This window comes from Camarhynchus parvulus, chromosome 8, assembly GCF_901933205.1.
Source record: "Camarhynchus parvulus chromosome 8, STF_HiC, whole genome shotgun sequence".
In the NCBI taxonomy this organism is placed as follows: domain Eukaryota; kingdom Metazoa; phylum Chordata; class Aves; order Passeriformes; family Thraupidae; genus Camarhynchus; species Camarhynchus parvulus.
Window position 1 is genome coordinate 20,600,306 of NC_044578.1, and position 25,123 is coordinate 20,625,428.

General features: G+C 40.2%; 1 protein-coding gene across 1 annotated transcript; it reads right to left on the bottom strand.

Annotated features, from left to right (window-relative positions):
* Positions 1–300: 300 nt before the first annotated feature.
* On the bottom strand, positions 301–23,676 carry SLC25A24 (solute carrier family 25 member 24). The gene is made up of 10 exons (XM_030953614.1): positions 23,349–23,676; positions 12,126–12,252; positions 11,572–11,659; positions 11,021–11,132; positions 8,281–8,439; positions 7,789–7,941; positions 6,578–6,685; positions 4,754–4,921; positions 3,522–3,672; positions 301–2,864 (listed from the first exon to the last, which is right to left on the bottom strand). Exons 1-10 carry the CDS (start codon positions 23,532–23,534, stop codon positions 2,686–2,688), a joined length of 1,431 nt encoding a protein of 476 aa, XP_030809474.1. The 5' UTR covers positions 23,535–23,676; the 3' UTR covers positions 301–2,685.
* Positions 23,677–25,123: the final 1,447 nt, after the last annotated feature.

The following is a 25,123-nucleotide window of genomic DNA, read 5'->3' on the forward strand; positions in this document are numbered from 1 at the left end:
AGACTAACAAGTAAGATTAACAACAAAGCAAGATCAGCAGTAATACAAGCAAGTATGTTTGTCCCTGATTATGAAGAGTTCTGTCACGCAAGGTACACAGAAGCAAATTATTGGCTAATAGTTCAATGAACAGCAAAAATAGTGAACATGTGGTCTTCCATTAAGCAATGAGACAGTTGTAAACAGGATGGAAATTGACTTCTCTCCAGCTGTTTTCAAGTACCAGTGTAATAGCAAAGCATAGTCTAGTCTGAAACCTACTTTTAGATCAATTACCTTCATTTTTTACATTGGGTATTATGAATATAATGCAATAAAGAAGTGTCATCTATCAGACCTTGAAAAAAACACATCAGCACAATCCAGCCAGATAAGGAAACAATGATTTATTAGAAACTGGTAGTTTCATGGAGCTAGAAAGGTAAACATACATTTAAGAGACAAAGAATACACAATTGAACACAGTCATCATCAAGGCACATAATGAAAAATCAAATCTGAAACAGTTCATCTTTTCAACATTTGAAAAGGTCACCATGATTTCAATACTCATAATGGCACTTGCACACTATAAACAAAATGAAACAAGTCTGGAAGATAGAAATGCTAAAGTCATCTTTACATCACACACACAATACATTTGCTCATTGGTCACAGTCAAAATTACCAGCAACTGATCTCACAAATCCCACAAAGGTACAAAGATATTGGCAAAACCAAGGAAAATCCTGATCAGAAAGGCATTATACATATAAATGATTCAGATAGAATGACTTTTTTTTTTCTAAAGTGCAAAGTCCAACATTTCCCTAAAGGGAAGGCCAAAATACAGCTAGAGCTGCCATTTTCTGAAATGTGATAAAAAATTCTATAATACAGATTTTATGGAATTGCTATGCATCCATTTATGGAGAATAAACATCAGCCATGGAAGCACTGAACACAAATTTACATGTGACTGCTGTTTGAAAAATATGGCCCAAAGCATCTGTAGAACAAGGGAGATTCAGGCAGTTATTTTTGCTCGCTTACTTTTTTTTCTGCTTAAAAAAAAAAAAAAAAAACAAAAAAATCCATGCACCCCTCATGCCCACCCAAAAAAAGAAAGAATTAAAAAGAAGACCCTTAATGACCTTAACAGAATAAAGTTCTTCCTTCAGTAATCCAATTTCAGAAAGTGGTCTAAGAGCAGTTGCTTTTAGAAGGTCAAGGTAAGTATAATCTCGAATTTACCAAGATTAAGACATTACACATTACAGAAAGCAGAAAAAGCCTAACAAAATAGTCTGGTAATAATTGTTAATCTATTTCAGTGCTCAGGCCTGAAGGCAACTGTGTGCCCCTCCACACACACCAAAAAAAAAAATAAAAAGGAAGTCACTTTGGAAGGACTTGTACATGGAAATGCCTAAAGTTCTGCATTGAGGAAGGGTTGCTTTGTTTTTTGAGGAGGAGCTGTTTCTCAAGCACTAGCAGGTCTGTATGCATGCTTTGCATGCCACATTAACACCAATCTGATGGGCACCTGAGGTCAGCACTGCCACTTGGTCACCTGGACAAAACACTTCAGTATTTTATTATCCCAATTTCACACCCACAGCCAATGTGCACAGAAGACTGATCTTGCATGACAAAACGGTAAAAATCCTTTACATAATAATGCAATCCTCTACTGGCTAAAAGCACAGAGTGGATGTAACCCTCTGAATAAGGGAAAGAATGGAGAGTCCAAAATGACAAGCATTCCTGTTCCCAGAGCTATGAACAGCTCTGCCATTGGCTGTACTCGAATTACAACCAGCTTCATACTGGATCCTCCATTCTGTTTTTAAATAGCAACTTGCACTTGTATGGAATGGATCTAACATCCAAGCTTTTTCTGTTCCTTTGTATTATGATCCTATAAAATATGCAGCTGTAACCCAAATTATGCCATAGTTAATGGTGCTGACACATTTACAAGTACAATGAAAAGCAGGTCCAGTGAAGCAAGTTATTAAAATTGTTGACTGTATTACAAAAATACCGTGTAAATCCATTTGAGGTATTGCGATTCTGCAGAACAGCAGTTTCTCAGGCTCTTTAAATAATGAAAAATAAAAAAGGTTTGCCTGAAGACAAAGGTGATGGGCTACATTTTAATGTGTTATTCCATCATTGTGTGTATCCAAGATGCTATTTCTTATGAACTTAACATTCAGTCTTCAAAAATAACAAAAGTGCTCACTTCTAGGCATGCAAAATGTCGCCTGTGAATTGCTTGAGTGTAGGCAGCATGACAAAACACAAAGTCACTTTCATATATTCAGTATCAAGGCAGTATAAACTTCTCCTACCTTTGGTTTCATCCAAGACAAATACACATTTAGAAAGGACAAATTTAAAAAACCCCAATGAGTAAAATATGTATGATTTCCTAAATATAAGAACATACTGCTGATTTAAAGACAGTTTCTTGATTGTTTTTTTTCAACTCTGTGACATTTTAAAGTGCAATATATGTATCTGTTTAAAAATGGTGAAATAAAATTTAAGTAAGTTTCTTCCCACTTAGGGACAAACATGGAAGTCGCAGCATCTCTCTATAAAGATCTGTCTCTAATTGCGAGAGCAGATTACTTGAGAAAACATTATTGTTTTGGTGTTTCCAACAGCATTAGAAGCATCTCACCTTTTTCCTTCATTTCATGCTATTCCCAAATTCTGTTTCATTTTTTCATATACAACATAGCTGATGCTGACAGCTGGAAGCACTTTCATAAAATTAGGGGCTATGCCCCTATAAAGTCCTCGGAGTCCCTCTGTAGCAACAATTCTTTGAAAGAGACCAACCATGCTTAGCTGTGGAGCTCCTTCCACTGAGGCTAGAACAAAAAGATAATGTGTTATAAAACAGTTCTAGTAATATGAAAAATCTTGAGCAAGTCTCAAACACCTGGATCATGAGCCTACTATCTCAGGCCCACTGAAAAGAGATGTTTCAATCCCAGACATTTGGGAGATATCCATCTGTCTAAATCCCAGTGGAAAGCATTATCCACCTATGTTCCTTTGGAAATCTAGGCTCCCATCCTTAAGTTTGTGCAGAAACCTAGCAAACAAAAATCTCAACTACGAAACTATCCTAATGAAATGCCCTACAGAGCAAACATTGCGGTCTACCCTCTCAGGACAATTCAAGCCCTATCATTTAATCCCTAAAATTTAGAAAACATTGTAAAGTTTAGAAGAGTCTTCCAGATTATAACAGGGGCTGTGTCTGCTAGTCTTGTATGGAATGTGGCTCTCAGAATATACAAAGCACCAGTGCTTGAAATGTTACTTTTTAAATTGAGTATAAAGAACAACAGTGTTGGGGGTAAGAGGGAGAAGGGACCAACATTAAGAAGAATTTTCCAGATACGTCCTTAGTTTTTCCAAGTTGTTTTTTTTTTTATTCCTATGTCTCTGCTAGAGCTATGCCAGATGATACAATTTTCATGTGACTCCCCACAGAAGCATTTTCAGGAAGGAGAACTGACCTTGAGCCTGCATGCGTGTTCTGATGAGAGCCAGAGGGTAACTGGCCAACTGCCCACACGTGCTGGACACGGTGCCACAGCCCAGGAGCACAAACACGCCTGGGTTTGCAGAGCTTGATGCATAGTGCTCTAGCCACGTACTCTTCAAGAGCTGCCAAGGTACAAAATTGAACAGTAGGACAAGAGATTTGCATTCAAAAAGGTAAACAAATGCTTCTTTATTCATAACAAAATCCTAAGGGCTCAATCCTGAAAAACACCAATTTCACTGGGCCAGTCCTACATGCTTGAAGTGCACAGGTAAACACCTTAGCACACAGGGAAGGACTTCAACCAGACTACAATAGTTAGTACCTAGAAGAGAAATCCTTAAAAGATCTAGCAGCAGGAAAGGGCCCATGCACCTGTAATACTTTGGGGAGAGGAGGTGGGAAACAACCCAGCACCTCACAGAGTGCAACAAAAGCTCACATATCTGTGCACATCATCCCATGCAGAAACAAGGATGCAAACTGTAGAAAAGAAATTCCATACAGCTTTGAAAATGTTTGTTCAAACATTTTCAATTGTGGTGATGGCTAATGCAGTGTCAAAAAAAGATTTGTCTAAACTAGAAAAAAAAATTAGTCTGTGTGTCTGAGTTATTTAAGACACTTTGAAGCAACACATATTATCTAAGGTAGATAAAAGACTTTCAACATTGCTGGTGGGTGAAATAGGTGCCAGTTTCTCTGGAAAGGAAGGACAGCAGTGTTTCAAGCTCCTCAGAAAAGCAGTGTCAGCCAGAAAGAATTCTGGTAACATGCACAGACACAGAAGGAATTCAGGTTAATATAACCCACTCATAAACCTAACAACTGGCAAAAAAAAAGTGTAAACTATCATAATATGAATATCCTTTTAAAGGCATGTATTTCCCATAAAATGGGTATGTTCCAGTCTAACAAGGCTAGGTAAGAATGAAAGCTTGTGGTACTGCCAAGGTCTGTTTAATCCTCTCATAGCACATTTCCTGCTTGGTACTCTTGCATGGAAGGGCCCATCTGCCCAGGCACTCCTCAAGAGGGGCAAACAGAAACATTGAGGTCTAGTAACATCAGTGGAAAGTCTCTTTTGTTTTTTTTTAAATTGAACCAGCTGTAATTGTACAATAACGCAAACATTCTAAATATATTTAGGCTTTTTGTAAATTAATTATTGACAGCTACATGCATTCAGTGATCTAAACTCACCTCATAAACAGCAAGGTCAATGCCAGCATAAGGAATTATACCCAGAATATTAGGAATATAGCCTTTGTAGAAGGCCTTTGGACCTTCTCTTTTTAAAATCTTCTTAGCACAGTCAAACATCCCAGAATATTGCCCTGTTTTACCCACAGCCAATCTGGTCTTTAAAACCTAAAAGGAAAAAATAGCAGTCTTAATTACATACCTATTAATTAATCTATTTTAGATACACAGTATATCTCTGCTTATTGAATTCTCTAGAACTGCTTTGCACTTCGATGCTGCAAATCTCTTTTGATTACTGGTAAGGCATTGTTAGCAGCAGGCTTCATCAAGTTCTGTCCTTAGTGCAGAACACCACACATTACTGTACACTAGCTTACAAATTCTTTTTGTAAGAATTTAAAATTGCATTTTAAAATTGCATTTTAGCTTTGTTTTCTTGATTAAAACAGGCAGTTATTCGATCAACTTGAAGGCAACAGTGTAGGCAATATTCAATAGAAGTATTAGCTAAGGCTCAAGTGAGAGTACTAACATGCTAGCAGATGATACTTCTGATCTGGGAACACTAAAGCCTATTAAGAAAATAATTTTCAAAAAGTATGACAGAGAGATAGTTGAGGAATGCAAGGAATAATTGTGTCTCACTACTGAAACCCAGCACCTGATTAATAATGCAAGCAAGTCTGCACTGCATCTTAGGACAAAGAAATTAGTAACAGCATCCAAAAGAAACCACAGAGGAAGTTTCCTGAGCAACAATTTGGTCTACTTTAAAGCCTCATAAGATTGCATCTCCTCAGGAATTTCCTGGCACTTGACTTTTCTCTCTTATTTAGAAACATCCTAAAACCACTTCTAGGACAGTACCGTATCTTTGTGAGGAAGACCAGAAGATATTGTAGAACAGTTTCCTTGTCTCCACTGATCAGTGTAATCCAGACAATTTACATCATGTTTCAGTTCTTCCCTAACTTAACCCATCTCTGTACTCAGCTCAGCTGGAACTCACCCTCTGGAACAGCAAGGATGCTCTTTAAAGAGATCATTATTACTTCAGCAATGAAAACAGTTCCATTCCTACTGAAATCCCCACCCCTGAAAAAGCTATTTAGGTTACATTTGCCATTTCTACCAAACTTGATATTGGTATTGGTTTAGTCCCAGCCCCAACATCTATTCCAACAAGGATCTGCACAAGTGATAAACCTTGTGGGGAACCAGCAGTAAAGAAAATACGTGTTGCTTCTGTGAAATGGTGTGTTACAGTTACCCTGGAGCTGTTAATATACTAACACTAGTTACATTGCAGTGGGTACTACCCCCTACAGGTATGTCCTGCAGGGGAAAGAGCAGCCAATCCACCCAGCCTGAGCTGTAGCTCTTACATCCTTCTCCCACACTGTTCTTATGAGACACAGCTTCCCATCATAACACAACAGAACTTCAGATCTGTCCAGACAACACTATTCCTTAATTATATAGAGCAGGAAAAGGATTCACGCCCAATTTACAAAATGCTTGAATACATAGTGAATTTTAAATGTTCTTGGATGATATTTTTTCCTTCACTAGGTTTTATTTAAATATTGTTTAAAAAAATACTATACAGCAAAATACTACAAGAATCAGTTAGAACTTATTATATTCTAAAATGCCTAGCACTGAAAGTCTGAAGGGAAAGCCAAAGTAAAAAAAATAGGGTACCAGACTAGAGAGGAATTTTTACAATATTTTCAAGAGCAAAATGGGATTTACTTAGGAAACAAACCAAACATTTTGCTCCAATAGAAGCAGATTCTCTCACCTCCATGGGACACTTACCTCCATGGGATAAATAGAAGTTTGTGCTGTTGCTCCAGCTAAAGAACCAGATACAAATCTTTCAACAGTGCCTAACTTTCCATCATCCCTAGTGAGTATCTTCTTATACTGTATAGTTAAAACACAAAGACACAAATTTTTTTTAGGAGTGGTAAGAGTTATTATAAAAGGGAAAAGTATAGTACAAAATGTCTTTTCAAGCTGTTCTTAGTTTTTCATGCATTTACAGTCACATTTGCTAACCCAAAAAAATTCTCCAGAACACAATAAAAAACATTCCAGCCTGCAAGAATTCTTAGATTAAATACCTCTGTCACCCACAGTACCATCAGGTATTCTGCAAACAGCCAAATCAAGGGTCCCTACACTAAGAACTCCAGAAAACAGAGAGGAACCAAATTCCTTAGCAGATCTAGTTGTCCAATCAAAGAATGAAAGATTTCACAGAAGCACAGATTCAATTTCACAGAAGCACTTTGAGCACTGTACATACTATGTCATTCCATGAGTAAAGAATAATGTGCCCAAAGTTCCTCTGTGGCACCAAAATCTGCTGTTCAGTCTTGCAACATCTCCAAATTTATTTGATATTTTGGTGTTTTTATCTCCTCCATGTACAGAGATGTGCAGCATGCTCATTTGGTCTTACTTGAGGCACTGGCACGCCTCACAGAGCAAAAATAAATCTCATTTAAATACACCAGAATGGGAGTTCATTTTCCAAAGAAGGATTAGGCCTTAACATGATGCTTAAAGCTGATTCAGAGGTAAATATAACTCTGAAATCCAGGATGAGGGCATCATACATAGCACTGTGATATTTGACTTTAAATGAACCCCTTGTAAGTTCAGCTAGCATAATGCACCAAGTTTTTGCCTGCTGTCACTTTGCAGCAATAATAAAGATATTAATGCAGTACTCCACAAGGCCATGCAGAATGAGGGACAGTTTAAAACACGTAACAGATATAATTCATCTGCATGCTTATAATACAACAGTAAAATCTGCCTAATAGTAAGCATTCTATAGACTATTTTAAATCTGAAAGTCACTCCAATTACTATGACAAAATCCCTAACAAGGGGACAAGTTGGGACAGGGGGACAAGATGACAACAAATCCCATATAATACAATAGTGCCAATAATGAACAGTGAAAGTGATTTAGGACTTTATTTGGCATTATTTTCATTATTGATTTATCATCCTACCTGTTCATAAGCCCAAAACTTAATAGCTGTTTCAGGAGCTATTTTCACAACATTTACACCATTTCCCCTCCAAAGGGATCGGACACCACCTTCTTTCAACATTTGCTTAAAACCGCTCGCTATATTCATTTTGTTTGACTTTGAACCATGAACCTAAAAAAATCCAAAAGCAAAGTCACAGTACTGAACATGGCTCTGATTAGATTATAAAACTCATCATATTAAATCGATTAAATATATCAACTAACAAAACCATATGCACAATTGAGAAAATCTAATTTTAGTAGCACAAGTACTGTAACATTGTGCTTACATTTTCCCCACATCTATAAAATACCATTTTTATGAACACAAAAAAACCAGAAATAGTCAAAACACAGCCAGACCTCTGCAATTTAAACACTGCCCTTGGCCCCCCATTTTTTTCCAACAGATCTCTAGAAACTGAAGTGACACATTGGAAACCAAGAAATTGTTGAACATTGCACCTACCTGCATCATGACTTTGAGGCGATCTAAGGGTGCTGTACCTGTTCGAGAGACAGCACCAGCCACTCCTCCTGCCAACAGCTGCTTCCACCACTGCCCACTCTTCTTCTCTTCCTCCGTGAACTCATCTGGAACAGTCAAACTATCTCCTATATCCAACACCTTTATGAATCCAAAGCAAAGATGTGCAAATAACTACCTCGGTTCCATCACCTCAGTTATACCCACAATTCTAACTCCAAATGAATATACTACCTAAGAATGTGCAAATAAAGTGCTAGTTACAAATAAAAAAATCTCTAATTTACATTCTATAATTAACTTGCTATGCATTGCTATTCAATGAAAAACAACTTTAAGTGACTTCTACATAGATATTTAGCAATAACACCACGGACCCACCATTTCAAAGACTGCACCATCATCATTGAAAATTACCACAAATTTTCTCCTTGAGTATGGCCCAAGCAAAGACATTCTGTCATGATCAGCAGTCCTTCAAAGTCAGCACTAAAGCTCAAATGCTTATATGTTGCAGCTAACCTTTCACCAGACAGTCTTGTGGGATTACTTTGGTAATCTCCTAAGGTTGCTAACAGGAGATTTCTCTCACGGTCATTTATTCACACATGTGGGATGTCTCCTTCTCCCAGACTCTCCAACATTTTAAAGCAGGGTTTTAACAGCTGATATATCAGAGGATTCTATTTCCAGTGACTGTTGCCTATTATCCTACCAAATGAATAGTTTGACAGATGCCTTATAGATTTTCTTATCAGCAGTTATACTCAAAGACACATATAATTACTTTTTTCAGCTGTAGGAGTTTGACATTTCACTAAGGGGGGCACATTTGTATTGCCATTGGATTTGATCAAAGAACAACATTAATATAGGTTTTAATGATAAAACTAAGACATAACAGTATGAAATCTCACACATCACTTTTGCTCCTAAGTGTAACCTATGATCATCATACATGAGAAAAATACACTGTAGATAATGCAAATCTGCTATTACACATAAATTAAATTTATAAAAAGAACAAAATTGTATTAATAACTGATAAGTACTGACCAGAAAGTGTGTTAACTGATAAACTTTTGAACTACCGTTGATTTTAATTGTAGACATTATATCCCTAATTTATGCTGCATTCTCTCTCTGTCAGTAGATAGAATACTGTCCTGGTCATTTGGGACAAAACCTGCAGAGTGCAGAATGTAAATATAGCCATTGAACAAAAAGGATAAGCACCACCTATTCTGGATATTGAACACAGAAGAGATTAATTGGAAAATCCTTTCGCCTTTTTTGCATTTGAGGTTTCAAAGTAAGGTGTCATCAGTTGCTCAACTATGGAAACATCAAAAGATCAATCAAAATTCTCAAAACATAAATTCAGTGTTCTGAGAGATATTATGCATATCTACCAGGGTTTAAATCTTGTTTGTACTGAGACCTAAACACAACTAAGGAAAAAAAAAGATCAATTTGAGGGTGTTTATAACAGAAAGGCCACAGCTACCATAATAATTCTATGCCAGTGTAGCTATCTGCTTGGAAGAGTCCGATAGCAATTACATAATAAAAACAGAATTGTAAGAGCTGTCTGTAAATGTCAGCCAGGCTGGGAGGTTTCACATCTGCTCTTATCTCAAAGACCAGCTGTGTTGTTGGATTTTGCCTGCTGTGATAACTGGGTCATCAGCTGACTGCAACACCAGGATCACAGGAGACTCCCTCAGTTGTTTCTTGGGAGCAACTAATGACATTCCATAATTTAAAAAAACCAAAAAATACAGATATTATGTTTAATAATAGTAAGGAGCATTTTATGAAAGCAGAGGTTTTTTCCACTAAGCAAGCTGGGACCAGGACTGTTTGACCTCATAGCAGTGCTTCAAGTGCTCTCTTCAGCAAACAGGGAGCTAACTGCCTTTTGGCAAGTATTCCTCAGCTGAGCTTGTACAGTGTCAAACACTCCAAGCGCTCAGATCTCATAAAATTTTTTTTATTATGGAAATGCTGACGAATCCCTGGAGATATAAATGGTCTCACTATATTCAAAGGCATCCAACCTTACTTTATTTCCTCCAATAATCTACAGGAAGGATATTTAGCAAAGAGGATTACTGTTGGTTTACTTACTTCATTATTGTTCTTAAAAATCCATCAACTGAGGTGTTAACAGCTCCATGCAATAAAAACTTAAAAGATTTCTCTACGCAGTGGATAACCTATTGCTGTATATTCTGTATGCTTAAATAAAATTCTTTGGCACAAAAGAGCCCAATGTGCACAGAAAATCACCAGTCAAGACACCACTGATTTTATGATAATTATAATGATACTATATAATGCAAATACTAATTTCAACATAAGAAACAGTTAAAATCTCTATATAAGTGGTTTCAACAAATTAAATCATACTGTAATATGCAAATAATAATATTTAATATTGTGGTTATTATTTTTCTGTGAAATGTCTGAAAAGAGGAAAAAGATTCTGTCCTAACAATTACTGATAATTATTTGCAAAGTTTAGATGACGTTGCTCGTTCAGAAGGAACTCATGTGACACACTCCTGCTTGTAAATGGGAGAGCATGAAGTGAAAAGGACAACCAAACAATACAGATATGCTTGAAATATAACAAGTGTGAAGCTGTTATATTCAATATCACAAATTATCAGAGATGAACTTAAGAGCTGCACTAGGTTAAAAGGGAAGTTGAACTTACAGTGGAATGTTTCCAATATCGAATTATTTCTTCAATGTCTGTAGCTGGATTAAACATAAAATGATCTCTCCACTCATTCCAGTCTACTGTCATTGTCCCATCAGCATCAATACTGAAAAGAAATTGAACAAAACTATATAAGGAAATAGTAATGGTGGGGGTTTGTTCTGGTTTTTTTTTTGCTCTTTCTTCACCCTCCCCCCTTTTTTAACTTGGCTTATCACATCAATAACAACTGTAAATTCCAAACATTGTAAATTCCATACAGTGACTTCAAGGCTGAATCTGCTTTGGCATTTCAAAACTATGCTTCTCTTATCCAAATGCATCTGTCCTATTCCATTTAAAAACATAATACAGTGCTTCTTTCTGTCAACAACCTTTACAGAGAAATAAAGTCACATTCTCCTCCCAGAACCAGATGCTCCAATAGTAACTAGCAACACCTTTCAAAGTCATAATCCCATTTACCCCCCTCTCTAAAATAAAAAAATATAGAAATTAACACTACAAGGAAGATTAAGCTGCCTCAAAAAATAGTAATTCCTGACCTTTGCAGGATCTTTTCTGCCTGTTTTTCTGAAATGTTTATACCCAATATCTTGAGGGACTGGACAACTTCTGAGGCTTCAATTTTTCCTTGAAACATTAAAATAAAGATGATACATATTTAAAATGTGGATCTTAATAAGCTTAGCACCTTGGAGCTCATTGCAACAGTTGAATAATTGCAAAGATGATTTAAAAATCAACTTAGCACAGAGGATGTGTTTTGATTGTCTACTACAAGGACGAAGCAAATAGGATGCAAATATACAGTTGGTTAAAAACTGGTTTATCTTTAATAGCTAGAAATAGTCAGAAATTTCCTCACAGTTTCTCCAGCTAGGGAACAAGGAGCCCCAGTTCAGTGTACTTGGAGAAAATAGAAAGAATAAAGACTAATTTTTTTTAATCTATAGCAAACTTTAATTATGATCATGTTAAGGAGAAGAAGGATTCCATATTCACAACTTTTTTTCCAGTCAGAAAAATATAAGTTACACTAATTTTAATGCAGTTTCTTCAGACAATGTTTGAACAAATGAAATAAATCAAGGTATACCATCATTGTTTTTGTCCAGGCTCTTGAATGCCAGTTTCATCTTCTTCTCATGTTCTTTAAGGTACTGCATAAATTCTTCAAAATCCAGCTGTCCATCCTGATTAGTATCCCCAGCTTTAAAAATTTTCTATTGAGAGAAAAATTAATATCTTATTTGTCCAAATTACAGCATGTCACAAAGCATCATTTTGTTTTCAGAATTTAACACACTCAATATTTGCATATGGAGAGAAAATACTTTGCAGCAAATATAAATTTAAGGAAGCATTATTTATTATTTTACATAACTTTTCTGTGCAGAAATTTTAAGGTTTCTTACCAGCACTGGCAAGTTATATCTACAGGTATCAAATAATTTGTGGAGGAAGAGGTGGGGGACATGAGAAAAACCTGTGAGAGAACAAGTTTAAGCCTTTGAGTTTCCAGTACATGAAATTTGTCAGTAAAATAAGCAGAACCTTGACTATCATCTTAATAACATGGTCTATTAATTATGAACCATAAAGATTAAAAAATACAAACAGCAATTAACTCTTTAAATGCTGACCAAAAACTTAAAAAGATCTTGCCCCACTGGCATGTGCAGCCCTCAGCGTTTGAGAGAACACGGATTTCTGCTTCCAACTGAAGCCCTGACTACAATTTTAAACAAACACAAACACACTTATCTTCCTTTCTTGCATGTGCTTCCTAGGAACTGTCCTGCAGATAGAAACACTTCACGTAAAATTAACTATGCATTGAATGCATGGTATGCAACTGCCAGGACTGCAGGAAACAAGTCTCAAACACAGCCCTGGCAGACACTTCTCCAACCAAGGGCCAGGAAACTTCACCATCTCCACGTGTGAAAACTTACTTGTTAGATAGAGAAGGGCAATTACAGCAGCCCTGCAAGCAGCAGCCTGTGACTGCTGAGGCTTGTGCTCAAGGCAAAGCCCAGGGATGCTCTGCAGGGTTTAGGAGTTGGGCTTTACCCCCAGCAAGGGCAGCTCTGGGCACGGAGAGCCAAGGCCACCGCAGGGCCATGGCCGCTGCCATCGCTCCTCGTGCTGCCGCAGCACTGCCCTCTCCTCGGGCAGGATGTGCAGGAAACCAGCCCAGAGCCCTGCTCCAGAACACAAGATTTAAGGGAAAATCATGTCTTATCCCCTCCTTTGGACACTGGTCCCTGTGGGTTCCCTCAAAGTGCAAAATTCTAGGGGGAACACTCAGTAGCAGACAGGAGACCAAGGGGACAGCACCATCTCCTCACTAAGTGCAGCTTCACTGCACTGCAGTTATGTGTAGCACAGATACTGAAAAGCAGCAAAGCTGAATATTCTCACTCAGCTTCAGTCCTGTGCAGATCACAGAAGGCCGAGAATGGAGCAGCAGAGCACTGAGATTTTGTGCATAATGAAGGGAATTGCAAAAATCCAGCAAAGTCAACTGCATGTGCTCTTGCTTCTTGAAAAACTCATTGGTGCCCTTCTTTTCTGCAGCTGGAATTCTTCCAAATTTCAAGCATCAAAAATTCTTCCTCCTATCTTCTATTCAGCAGACTGCCTTGTGCAACTGTAGTTTCTGAACAAAGTAACCCTCAACAAGATTTGAATGGCTGTTCTAATCTGCAAAATCCGGTTTTAATTCTGTTTATTCCTCTTTAATTAGTAGAGGTATTCAAAAGACCAAAGTCCAACAAGTTCTAGGCTACAGAAACCAAACACTAAGGAAGCAGAAAACTGGCATATTTGTTGCATGAGTCTGAAAAAGACTGAAAGCATCTACATAAATTTATGTTGCCTCCTTCATCTTCCCTATCATTCCACAAAAAGGAATGTACTTTAAAGTTTCATCGCAAAAAATCAAAATTTATAAGACTATCAAGGATTTCTCAATGAAATGGAGCAAACTGATATTGTATGCCAGTGAAATGAGCAACTTATTTACCTTCCATAATACAGCAAGTTGTGCACAATGAAAATCAAGTCAAGATACCACATATTCAGATAACTGTGATTTGGTATCAGCTTTGAAAAACAGTGTTCTTATTACAGTCATAAGTCCAGCTTAATTGTAATTTCTATTAATAACCTGTCAACACAGACAGATGTAGTCATCAATTCAGTTCCATGCCTCTGTCAATACGGTTAAAGCTGTTCAGAATTTCCCATCACAAAAAAAAGTTAGTTTACATTTACAGATATTGATGGATACAGTCCTGACCACAACCTTCTAACAAGAAATTAAGAAAGGAGTAGATTAATCATTCAAAAAAAAATCCAAACAAAAAAAAAACCAACCAAACCCCACCATTAAAAATTACTCTGAAGAATCCCCTCTCAAAGACACTCAGTCTCAAGGCGTCTTTTACTCCACTCATGGCACCTCATGCTGCAGGGTCCAAGTGTCCTGCTGGGCTCCCACACCTTCCTGAGAAGAGGTGGCTTATGTGACACTTGTAATCTCTTTGTGCAAGTTCTACTCCTCACCAATTGTTACTGTTCCCTGTTGCTTCCTGAACTACACAAACCAAAATGCAGAACAAAGAAAGTGGTTTTCTGTCTCACCTATCTGTGAGGACAAAACTTGAACTAAATCATAATTATAATAAAATCTCCACTGCTGAGGATGATGTGAGCCAAAGAAAACAGGAACTCCTAGTTAGAGAGTGGGTAACTTCTGTATGCGAAGGGGGCACCTTTCAGTTCATCTGCCAAAGAAGTGGATTCCATATTGCAGCATTGAGAAATGGTAAGCACAAACTTACTCTACATTTCCTACTTTCGTTTTGACAGTTATTTTCCAGACTTCAACTCAGTCTCAGCCACTCTCAGTGAAGCAGAACAGAAATTACAGGGAACAAAGACATATGGCACATGTGTTTTTCTCTCAGTACAAATCTAAAACCTCATGCAAACAAAAGCCTCTTGCTGTCTATGAGGTGAACTAATATGTGAGTGTTAAAGTTTCAGATTAAAATCAGTAATTTGCAAGTTTATGGAACTAACAGGAACACCGGAAGAAGCTTGCCTTCTACTTGGCAGGCAGAAACTTCCTCCTGGGGGGTTCCACGCTCCATGGGCATAGCCAGCAGGAAGACACCTCTGGATCCTGTGGGGAGCCTGGCACACTAAGTCCTTGGTACAAACTGGCCCTTCACAGCATCAAATAGTAATTCAAGTTGGAAGGAACCTCTGGAGTCCATTGAACTCAACCCCAGCTGAAAGCATGTCTAATTAGATCTAATTCCATCAGGTTGTGTGAGACCACATCCAGCTGAGTCTTGGACATCTTCAAGGACGGAGATTCCACAGCCTCCACACGCAAACTACTGCATCAGTCAATCACTGCCCATTTCAGTTCAACACTGAATCCAACTCTGCTCTTCTGCATTTACTATACCACCAGATTTTGTATAATTACAGCCACTTGTCACTCTCCCAGTGCCTGGGTCACCAGCTTCTCAGATGGAGGAGAACTGGATGCATTTTAAAATAGGCATGCTTACAATAGAGCAGGAACCAAGGTGCCAACACTCGCCTACAAGTCCTGGGAAACAATGTTTGGCATGCCTGCCACATAAAACCTGCCATTTCTTGTTACTGCCTTACTGTGGGATCAGCTCACCTTCACAAAGGCTCAGATGCAAATGTTTCTTTTTCAAGGCACACCATTTTTTTTCCTCATTGTCTAAAAACTGTAATCCCAAGCAGTAAGGATAATTCACTGGGCAAAATGAAATGGTGACCACATAAAGAATTGTTAATTACTGACAGATAGAGGAAGACAGCTTAGATGATGACATGAGCTATAGCAATGTGTGCTTACAGCCCAGAAAGACATCCTGGGCTGCAGAAAAAGAAGCAAGACCAGCAGGTCAAGGGAGCTTCCACCCCTCTACTCTGCCCTCATGCGATCCCACCTGGAGTGCTCAGCACAGCAAAGACACAGACCTGGTGCAGCAGGGCCTGAGGAGGCCCCAGAGGCGATCAGAGAGCAGGAGCACCTCTCCTGTGAGCTGTCTATGAGGAAAAGCTGGAGTTTTTCAGACTGAGGATGAGAAGGCTCCAGGGAGACCTTATTGCAGCCTGTTGGTACTTGAAGGGGCTTATAAAAGACACAAACATTTTAGCAGGGCCTGTAGCAATAGGACAGGAGTAATGGTCTTAAATGCAATGAGTGTCAATTTAGATTACGTGTAAGGAAGAAGTTTTTTACGATGAGGGTGGTAAAACACTGGCACAGGTTGGCAGAGCCTGATGCTCCACCCCTGGGAACATTTGAGGTGAGGCTGGGTGGGGATCTGAGCAACCTGATATAGCAACCTTGCTATATTGCAGGGGAATTGGGCTACAAGACCTTTTAAAAGTCACTACCAATCCAAACAATGCTATGATTCTGTGATCTTTCTTTTTAATGCTACAGGCCTCCACACAAACAGACTAAAATGCTCCTGTGCTGACCTATTTGGTCATGACACTGTCAACTTTGTCTTTCCTCCTCTTTTCATCATAATTCTACTATTTTTGTTCATCTTCTGTTGCATATTTTGTACAGCTACTTTCCAAGTCCTGCACAACAAGGCAACACCAACACAAGAGGCCACAAGCAGACTGAAACACTGAAGGTATTTTTTTTTTAATTCTCCATTATATAAATCATGTTGCAGTGTTGAATTCCTACTCCATCAGAAGACCTCTGTATTTGGTGTGGAAATGTAACTCAGTCAGCAGGTCTGTTGAAAAAAAAAGAATTACAGACAGGCTTTATATACACATCAAAAACTCCCTATCTTTCTCTTGTAAGTGTCCTGATGAATTATTAGATTGCTCTATGCCAAAGTTTTGAACTTTAACACATTCATGGTTACAAAGTAAAGACAACTAATGCAATACACTAATCATCTTCATGTTTTTATGTAGACTTCTCTTTTAAATTCACAGTCTGACCTTTACATTATTTAGTATCATTATTTGTGTATTGTGCATGAGCCTTCACATTCTGTTTACAAAACTGAACTGTGCATGAAAGGTGGGGCTGCTGAGTACAAAGGAATACCAATCTAGTCATTAGCTTGTTATTTTAGGTTATTAATATAATGTAAAGAATATTTAATAGGAAGTGATTCATCAACAAGTTACTTGCTTCCTATCATGCTATCTACAAGACACAACCATAAAACAGCACTTCAAGATACATCACTGGTGCAAGAAGCAATTATGTGTTCTGCAATCTGCAAGCAGAGTTGCAAAGGGCACAGATACAAATGCAGCATACAAAGAACTCCAGCACTACAGTAAGAACATCATCACTTCTTTAGACATTCACACTTCACATTTGCTTTTAAAGCAAATTTCACATATGCTTTTAAAATCAGAGTTACTATATATAAAACCAATCATGATACTGTTTTTCCCTGTTCTTCAATTCTTTTCCTCTTATGTATTTTTTTAGCCATTCACATAGCTCTGCAGTCTACAGTTTTAAGTTATTCATCTGTAATATTACTGGATGCCAAATTCAGTCACAGCTGAAATATACACAGCACTTCCCCCTTTACTGAACCCATAGCAGACAACAGTCTTTTTCCCATTTATATCTGCCAAGACTACACAAATTTATGCAGGCTATGATAACCCAAAATCTCTAGCAAAGATTATTAAAGTCAGCCTTGTCAAACTACATCAGCTGGGAGATAAATCCAGCATAAAGGGACAGGGCCTGAGGATGTGTTCACACAGCATTACAGCCCAGTGAGCCCCATAACACACGAACTAGACTGACACTTCACCTCCAGAAATCCAACACAACACTGGGTAAAACCAGAATTTGCACTGCCTCTAAAGGCTCCCAACTTGTCCAAATTCAGCATTCATTTCTACTCCCTTGCCTCCCAAAGGATACTACCAACATGTAAACAGTATCCAAGCAGGCCCTTTAAACCTGCTACAGACGGACATTAGGAGCCCCCCACTCCAGCACAGCAGCACATGTTGCTATCAGCTGCAGAGCTTCCCCTTCCTGTTCCCTGTCCTAAGCCCTGCTCTTCCCTGCAGCAGGACAGCACTGGCAGAGATCTTCTCCTGGTCCATTTCAGCTAACAGAATCTCTAGAAAACGAGACAAAAAAGGACAAGACGCAAGTGTGAGTATGCTCTCCCAAAATGCCTCGCAGAGGCTGCTCCTTCAGGACCTGGATAAACTCTCTCAACTCATAGCTATGAATTAAATTTCAAGAATCTGAAACAGCATACATGGAAGATGCAAACTATTCCTTGAACTTTCATTCAGCATTCTTTGCAAGTTACACTAGTATCCTTGACTTTGAGCATACTTAGTAGACTAAGTTTTCCCATTAAATAGGACAACTCTGCTACTGAGACATCTCAGCCATAGTAATTTCAAAGATTTAACAGTTTCCCTTGTTTGTTCACCTGGAACACGCTGCTGTCTCAAGACAGGGGTTTAGCAAAGCATTTCAACACAGTGGTTAAGAGAGGTCTCAGAGGTGAGGCTTCCCATATTTGGGAATTCTTGGCATTCTCGCACTTTGCAGCAACAGGAGGAAGAATTAATCATTCACTGTACCCTGTCACTGTTCAAGAAAAAACCTATCAAGTTAGTATGAAAAAAATAATTCATTTTGTCTCCCTGGATGTTTAAAGTGTTATGAAAACAAATTTAAGATTCATCTTGCTCTTTCATATGGAGATTTGGAGACTACAGCACGTATCAGTTAAAAGCTTCTGAAGCTGTATACATAGAAATGAAATAATGATTGACATGTTTGTTTACAATGGAAGCAAAGTAAATTGAATACATTCAATTTCCAATTTACTAACTGAACACATTACTGAAGATATTTGCAGTATTTCACAATTAAATCCCCATAACCAGTGAGAATCATCACATCTATTATGACCAGAAAAGGGAACTTTAAAGGAACTAAATGGCTCCAGTTTTCTACAATCACGGGACATGACATCTGTTTAGACTACTCTAAATCTATAATACCAGGTTTTGGGCAAACTCTTAAGGTGAGAGAAATCTTCAATTCATATAAAGAATGACACAGAGACAGGGAGGTACTGAAGCTTTTAAGACTTGGGTCTGCATATCAGGTATGATAAATTCTAAGAGTAGATACAGTGTGATACAAAATACCCATGTATCTTCCTTCAAGTTGCCAAAGTAATCACTGTTTCTTCTGTTTCTAGCAACGATTAAGGAGGCTTCAGTTACTTTGGTCTACTACCCTTCTAATTTTGCCACACAGGGGAAGTTAACCAAAATTCAAGTTCAAGAATCTTAATAAAGCAGTGGAGAAATATTTAAGGACATATTTAGCTCAGTCACTAAACAGGAGTGTGCTTTATGGACCAAGAACTGCTAGGGAAAGCTCAAGCTCTGAAGCACTATCTAGCTGCAGGTTTTAGAGGCCAGAGAAAAGCACAGAAGGAAACAATACACACCTGAGCCATTCTCAGCCATCCCCATGCTGAGACACAGCAGTGGAACACAGCACAGGGGCCTGCCTCACCTGGCAGAATTCTGAATTTCCTGTTGTTTAAATACAGAAACATACTTCAAGTGTTCTGAGTATCTTAGACGTGATTGGACTCAAATTTTCAGAAACAGTCAATGACTCTAAATTGACCACTTAGATGGCCACTGTTACAGGTGTGCATTACAACAGTCTGATTGTTGTGAATTCAGTCTCATTAGTCCCTCTCTCCACCACACAGGAGTCCCTTCATGCTGCTTCTTTATCCAAAAGAGCTTTAATGTGGCCAAAGGCTTATGTCAAAATGTTCAGAGAGTTAGTCCAAATAAGATCATTAGGCTGGTTCCAGAATGTAGTTATTCATTTCAGTAACATCTCCTACTCCTAGTCCAGAACTCAGTGTATAAATAGCACCTGAATTTGAATACGTGGCTGTTCCTATCCCAAACTGAAGCTTGAAATATGGGGTTCACCTCCTACTGATTTACTGTAAGGACTGATTGCAGCAGAAGGAAAGGATGAACAAAAATAGTACTTCATCCAACCACTCACACCATTTATGGTGCTCCCGCCTACAAGACTCACGGCATTCTGAAGACACAGCATGAGATCATTTGTGATCTGATCCCTGCATCTACTTTGTGTCCCTGCTTATCAAAGTCACTGTACAATAGCTGTTCATATTGCTTGTAGAGCAACATTCGATTGTTACCACCCTGAATTCCTCCTTCATAGATAATGACACGTTATGTCAGCAATCTTTTGCAAAGTAACCCATTCCTGGCAGGTGATATCCTACAATATAAAACAGAAGTCACCCTGGCAGCCTCCAAGCAGCACACATTGCAGGTTTTCCAGTCATTTACTTTTGCCTGTCAGACATTGCCAAAAGGCAGGTCAAGTAGAACACAGTCAGGAGGTTCTGTCAGGTTGAGCTATGGGGGAAAAATGATTCTTCCTTAGAGGGAGATGCAAGCCACGTCCAGAGCTTACCACACAGGTTCACAGCTGATGGAAGGTGCATACCTGTAGTCTATTACTCAAATGGATAATAGCTTTGTTACTTCTAAAAACATGCACATTCCTTCTAGAGAGAAACTCCACTTGAAGACAAAAGGGCAAAACAGTACTAGTAGCACAAACACTATACTGTGCAGGTGGTGCAATTTTGGATCAACCAACTGACTCTGCAGTGAAACCCAGGAACACTCAAACAGTCCCTTTTCCACAGGTTAGCCAGAAAGCAGCTGTGCAGCTCAGAAGGACAATGGCCAACACTCCCAGGTATATGGATTTTATCTTATGTGTTGGAAGCCAGCCTTGCAAGAGATTTTTGAAAACCTAACACAGACCAGCATCAACATAATGAGGCACCAAAACTGACTCTGCTCTAGGATATCCCAAGCTCTGCCCATGCCATGGTGCCACTATGCTGGCAGGGCTGAGCAGCTCAGGAGAAAATACTTTGCCCCATCATATAATATTTTTATGTCTCAATTCCTTACTCATTAGTAATTATAAGACTACTTCTGCCTCTCCAAATATGATAATTCAACATCTCACTTCATTAATAAAATACCTTTTTACCAAGCAGTAAGAAAAATGAATTGAACATCACTTTAGAGCTTGAAGTGGGAGAAGGCAGCATTGAGCTGCAAGAAAGTACAGGAAACAGATTAGCCACAAAAAGGCAGGAAAGACACAGAAGGCAAGACTCACTGAGGCTCTCATTTTACAAGAAGTCCAGTTATTAACAGGTACACAGCACCACTCTGGTGTGTGGTTCCAACTGTGCCCACCCTGCTTTAAAACACCGAGCACACAGAAGTTTCCCTGCACTCCAACAGTTCTTCCACCCCTCCCAAATGAGAAGATGACTCATGGCTTATACTGTTTACTCGGTGTGTCTTTAGCAACTAAGGCAGCAGTTCCTGCTCTGTTACATCCAGGTATGTCTAGATTATGCCTATCTGTTTCATGGGTATCCCTTTCAGTTAATCCTGAAGCAACTGAGAATAATCTGACACCTACTCAGATGTGCACTATAAATGAAGATCACTGATTTTGAGAAAGAACTTGGAACCTCAATTCTAAATTGCTCAAATATTCAGCAGCACACTAGGGCTTTCAGTGAATTATGTGGGAAGACCACCTTTGTTAAACACCAGAAAATTAGCTGGTCACCTGTTTCCCCATTGTTCAATATAAGTAAAAGCCCCAGATTGTTACAGTCAAACTAGTACAACAGGTTTACAACAATGTGTGTATAAACGTGTGACTAGAGTTCATAGCTAGCATGCTCTGAACACTGACAACTCTCATGGATAACCAAAAAGGCCAACCTGTCCCTCCTTCAATTACCAAAACCTAAGAACACAAAAGGTGTCCATTGTAAAGATGATTTTGACCAGCAGCAACACTGAAGTGAAAGTGTGCTTTCATTTATACTCTTGAATAAACACCATTCAACTCAAGAGGCCTGTTGGATACTTTTCTCTTAAGTATAGGAGACAGAGAATTAAATATAACAGAGGGAGGCAAAACAGAGATGAAATAACCAGACCACAGGGAAAACTGTCACACAATCAGCACAAGGTCACTGAATTATTGACCCAATACACCTTTTAACAATGGAGTTGAAATTTAAGTTCTTTTTCCTGCACCTCCTTCAGAAAGTATGCAACAGCTAGTACAGGCACAGCAGTGGAATGCCACGGAATCATTCTTTAAACTGAAACAAGCAGAATTGTTACAATAGTAGCTTCCCCCACACTTTCACGTGTACCTGCTCAGCCTAAATAAACCTATGTGTGCCTTGTCAGCATAGACTGGCCTTACCACACAAACACTTGCACCCACAGAATTGTGCATTAAATGATTTTATATACTGATCCCTGGGGATTATTGAAAATAATTAGGAAAGAGAAGTTTCTTTTCCAGGTAACAGGTCAAGCCTGCTAGTGTAAGTCAGCATCACACTGGAATGCTTGAGGACTTAGGTTTTACTGACTTCTGAGGTCACAACATTGATACAAGAGCCAAAGAAATGTAATAGTCCAACCGAGCACTGCAGAAGCCACACCACAAAGAATTTCAGCACTGTCAGTTTCTTGGTTTGATGGCCGCTGTTAAATGTGTGCATTTTCTACTAAAGGGCCTTGATATCTGACAACAGTCCACGGCAAGAAGAATAACCTCCATGTCTATGTGTTTAGCTTAAATAACTAGTTCTGAAATTGCAACCTACGGCTACGCAGGTTTCCACTACCTGCTGCCCAAAGCAAACCCTAATTTACTCTGATCTAAATTATGCATGGGTGGAGTGGCGGACCAAAGCTGTAAATTACCATCCTTTATCGTGCTGGAAGAGGAATGTGCTACGGAATATCACTCAACAAGAAGTCAAAGGATGTCAAAAGTCCACACATGATGAGTAAACCCACTTGGCAGAGGAACCGCAGACAGCTGTACGCGCTTGGGACCCTTCGCCTACAGCCCGGGGCGCGCCTGTACAACACGGCCCCTGGCGCTGGAACTGCGGCCCGGGGAAGGAAAACGCCAGGCCCGAGGCCGCCTCCATCAAGGAGCGGCCCCCGGCGCCGGACGCGGCTCCCGGGCGCGCTGCAGCCCCGGCCGGGCCGCGCCCCGTCCCCCGGGCAGAGCCAGAGCTGCGGGCGGGGCGGCCGGGCCCGCCTCGCCTTCCTGCCCAGGGCCCGGCAGCGGGCCCGTGCTTACCTCCTCCGCCTCCTTCCCCAGAGGGATGCCCATGGCCCGGAGGCCCGTCTGGAGCTCGGCAATGTCCACCCTCCCGTCTTCGTTGAGGTCCAGCTTTCGGAAGAGGTTGGCGTAGCGGGACTCGCCATCCCTGTTCCCGTCGCAGGCGGCCGCCGGCAGAAGGAAGCCTCGCAGGAGCTGGAACATGTCGGGGCCGTGCAGCGCGTACAGACGGACAGCGTCCCTCGACTCCCGCCGGCTGGGCGCGGACGAGACACCGCCCGCGATGCTGCCAGCGCTCGCAGCTGCCAGGGGAGGGGAGAGCAGCGAAGGGCCGGCCCGAGCCCGCCCGGCGGCGAGGGGTGGAGAGAGGGCGGGAGCGGCGGCGCTCGCTCCGCCCGTGCCGCCCTCCCTCCCTCAGCCCCGCCGCTGGGCGGGAAATGTGCGCTGAAGGAACGGGGGCGGCCCGCAGCCCCTCGGGCTCGTCACAGCGCTCCCGCCCGCGCTTACACGCTTCTACCAGCCCAACGTTTCCAGCTCAATCAGAGAAACACCTCAAACGCCGCAAAAGACCTGGTTCAGATACTTAGGCTCATTCTAGTCCCTTTGTAGTCTAGCGGTGGAGAGCTCAGTTGAAAGCGTATGAAGAGCATCCCAGCCTAAGTGCAGTCTGAAAGAGCTTGGCTACTTGGCCTAACAGAATAAACACTAGAAGAGGAAACGTCTAGGGTGTTTTTCTTCATAATGGCTTCATAAATAAATTAGTGGAGTTAATGGAAAAGTGCACAGGTGGTCCAAGAGTAAGTGAATAAAAAATGTCACCAAACAGTCTCTCTTTCCACAAGAGAGTTGCAATGAAATGGAATTTCAGCTGCCACTGAACTGAGCCTTGCTTTCCTGGCGCATATTCAGCCAACAAACAGCCATGGAAAATGCATTGCAGCATTACAGCAGAAACTCTGTAACCTTGCTCACAGAGTAACTAATAAAGCTAATGTGCTACAGTGTCTGACCATGAACTAGTGTTTGAAAAAGGGCTTCTGCTACTAGGACTTGCATATATAAAGTCTGCCGGATTGTGTTATAGGTTCACTGTGTCACAGAGTAAATGGCATGGGAAGGGACCTCCTGCTCAAAATGAGCTCGTCCATGAACTCCAACCAGGTTACTCAGGTCTATATTTCAGTCTTAAAGACTTCCAAGTATGGAAACTGGACAATCTCTCCAGGCAGTCTGGCCTAGAGCCTGACTATCCTCACAGGGAGGAACATCTCCCCTTCTAAACACTGAGCTGTTCCCATTTCACTTTGTGTCTGCAGTCTTCTTCCATCATCCCACTATACCCCACTACAAGAAGCCTGATCCTATTTCCTTTGTAAACTCTCTGTAGGTACCAGGAAGGTGGAGACCTCCTTTAAAGTTGCCTCAAAGCCTTCTTTTCTCCTGTTAATACAGCCCAGGATGCTGCTGGCCCTCACTCAGATTGCTCTCTGTCAAGACCCCCATGTCCTCTCAGCACAGCTGCTCCCTGTGGTTGCAAGGGATCATTCCTTCCTATATGCAATACTTCACGTTTGTCCTCATTGTGTTTTGTAAAGTCCCTGTCACCCCATTCCTCCAGCTTCTCTGCATGGCAAGCACACCAGGGGGGTCCTCCACAGTTTGTGGGAAATACTGGAAAACACTGGAATAGGCAGAGCCTGATTCACCCCTCTCTGGAATAAGGAAAGTGAATACTGCTGAAGGTCGCTCATCCCAGCAATGTAATACTGCTAAGTAGTACAGCCTGTGATTCC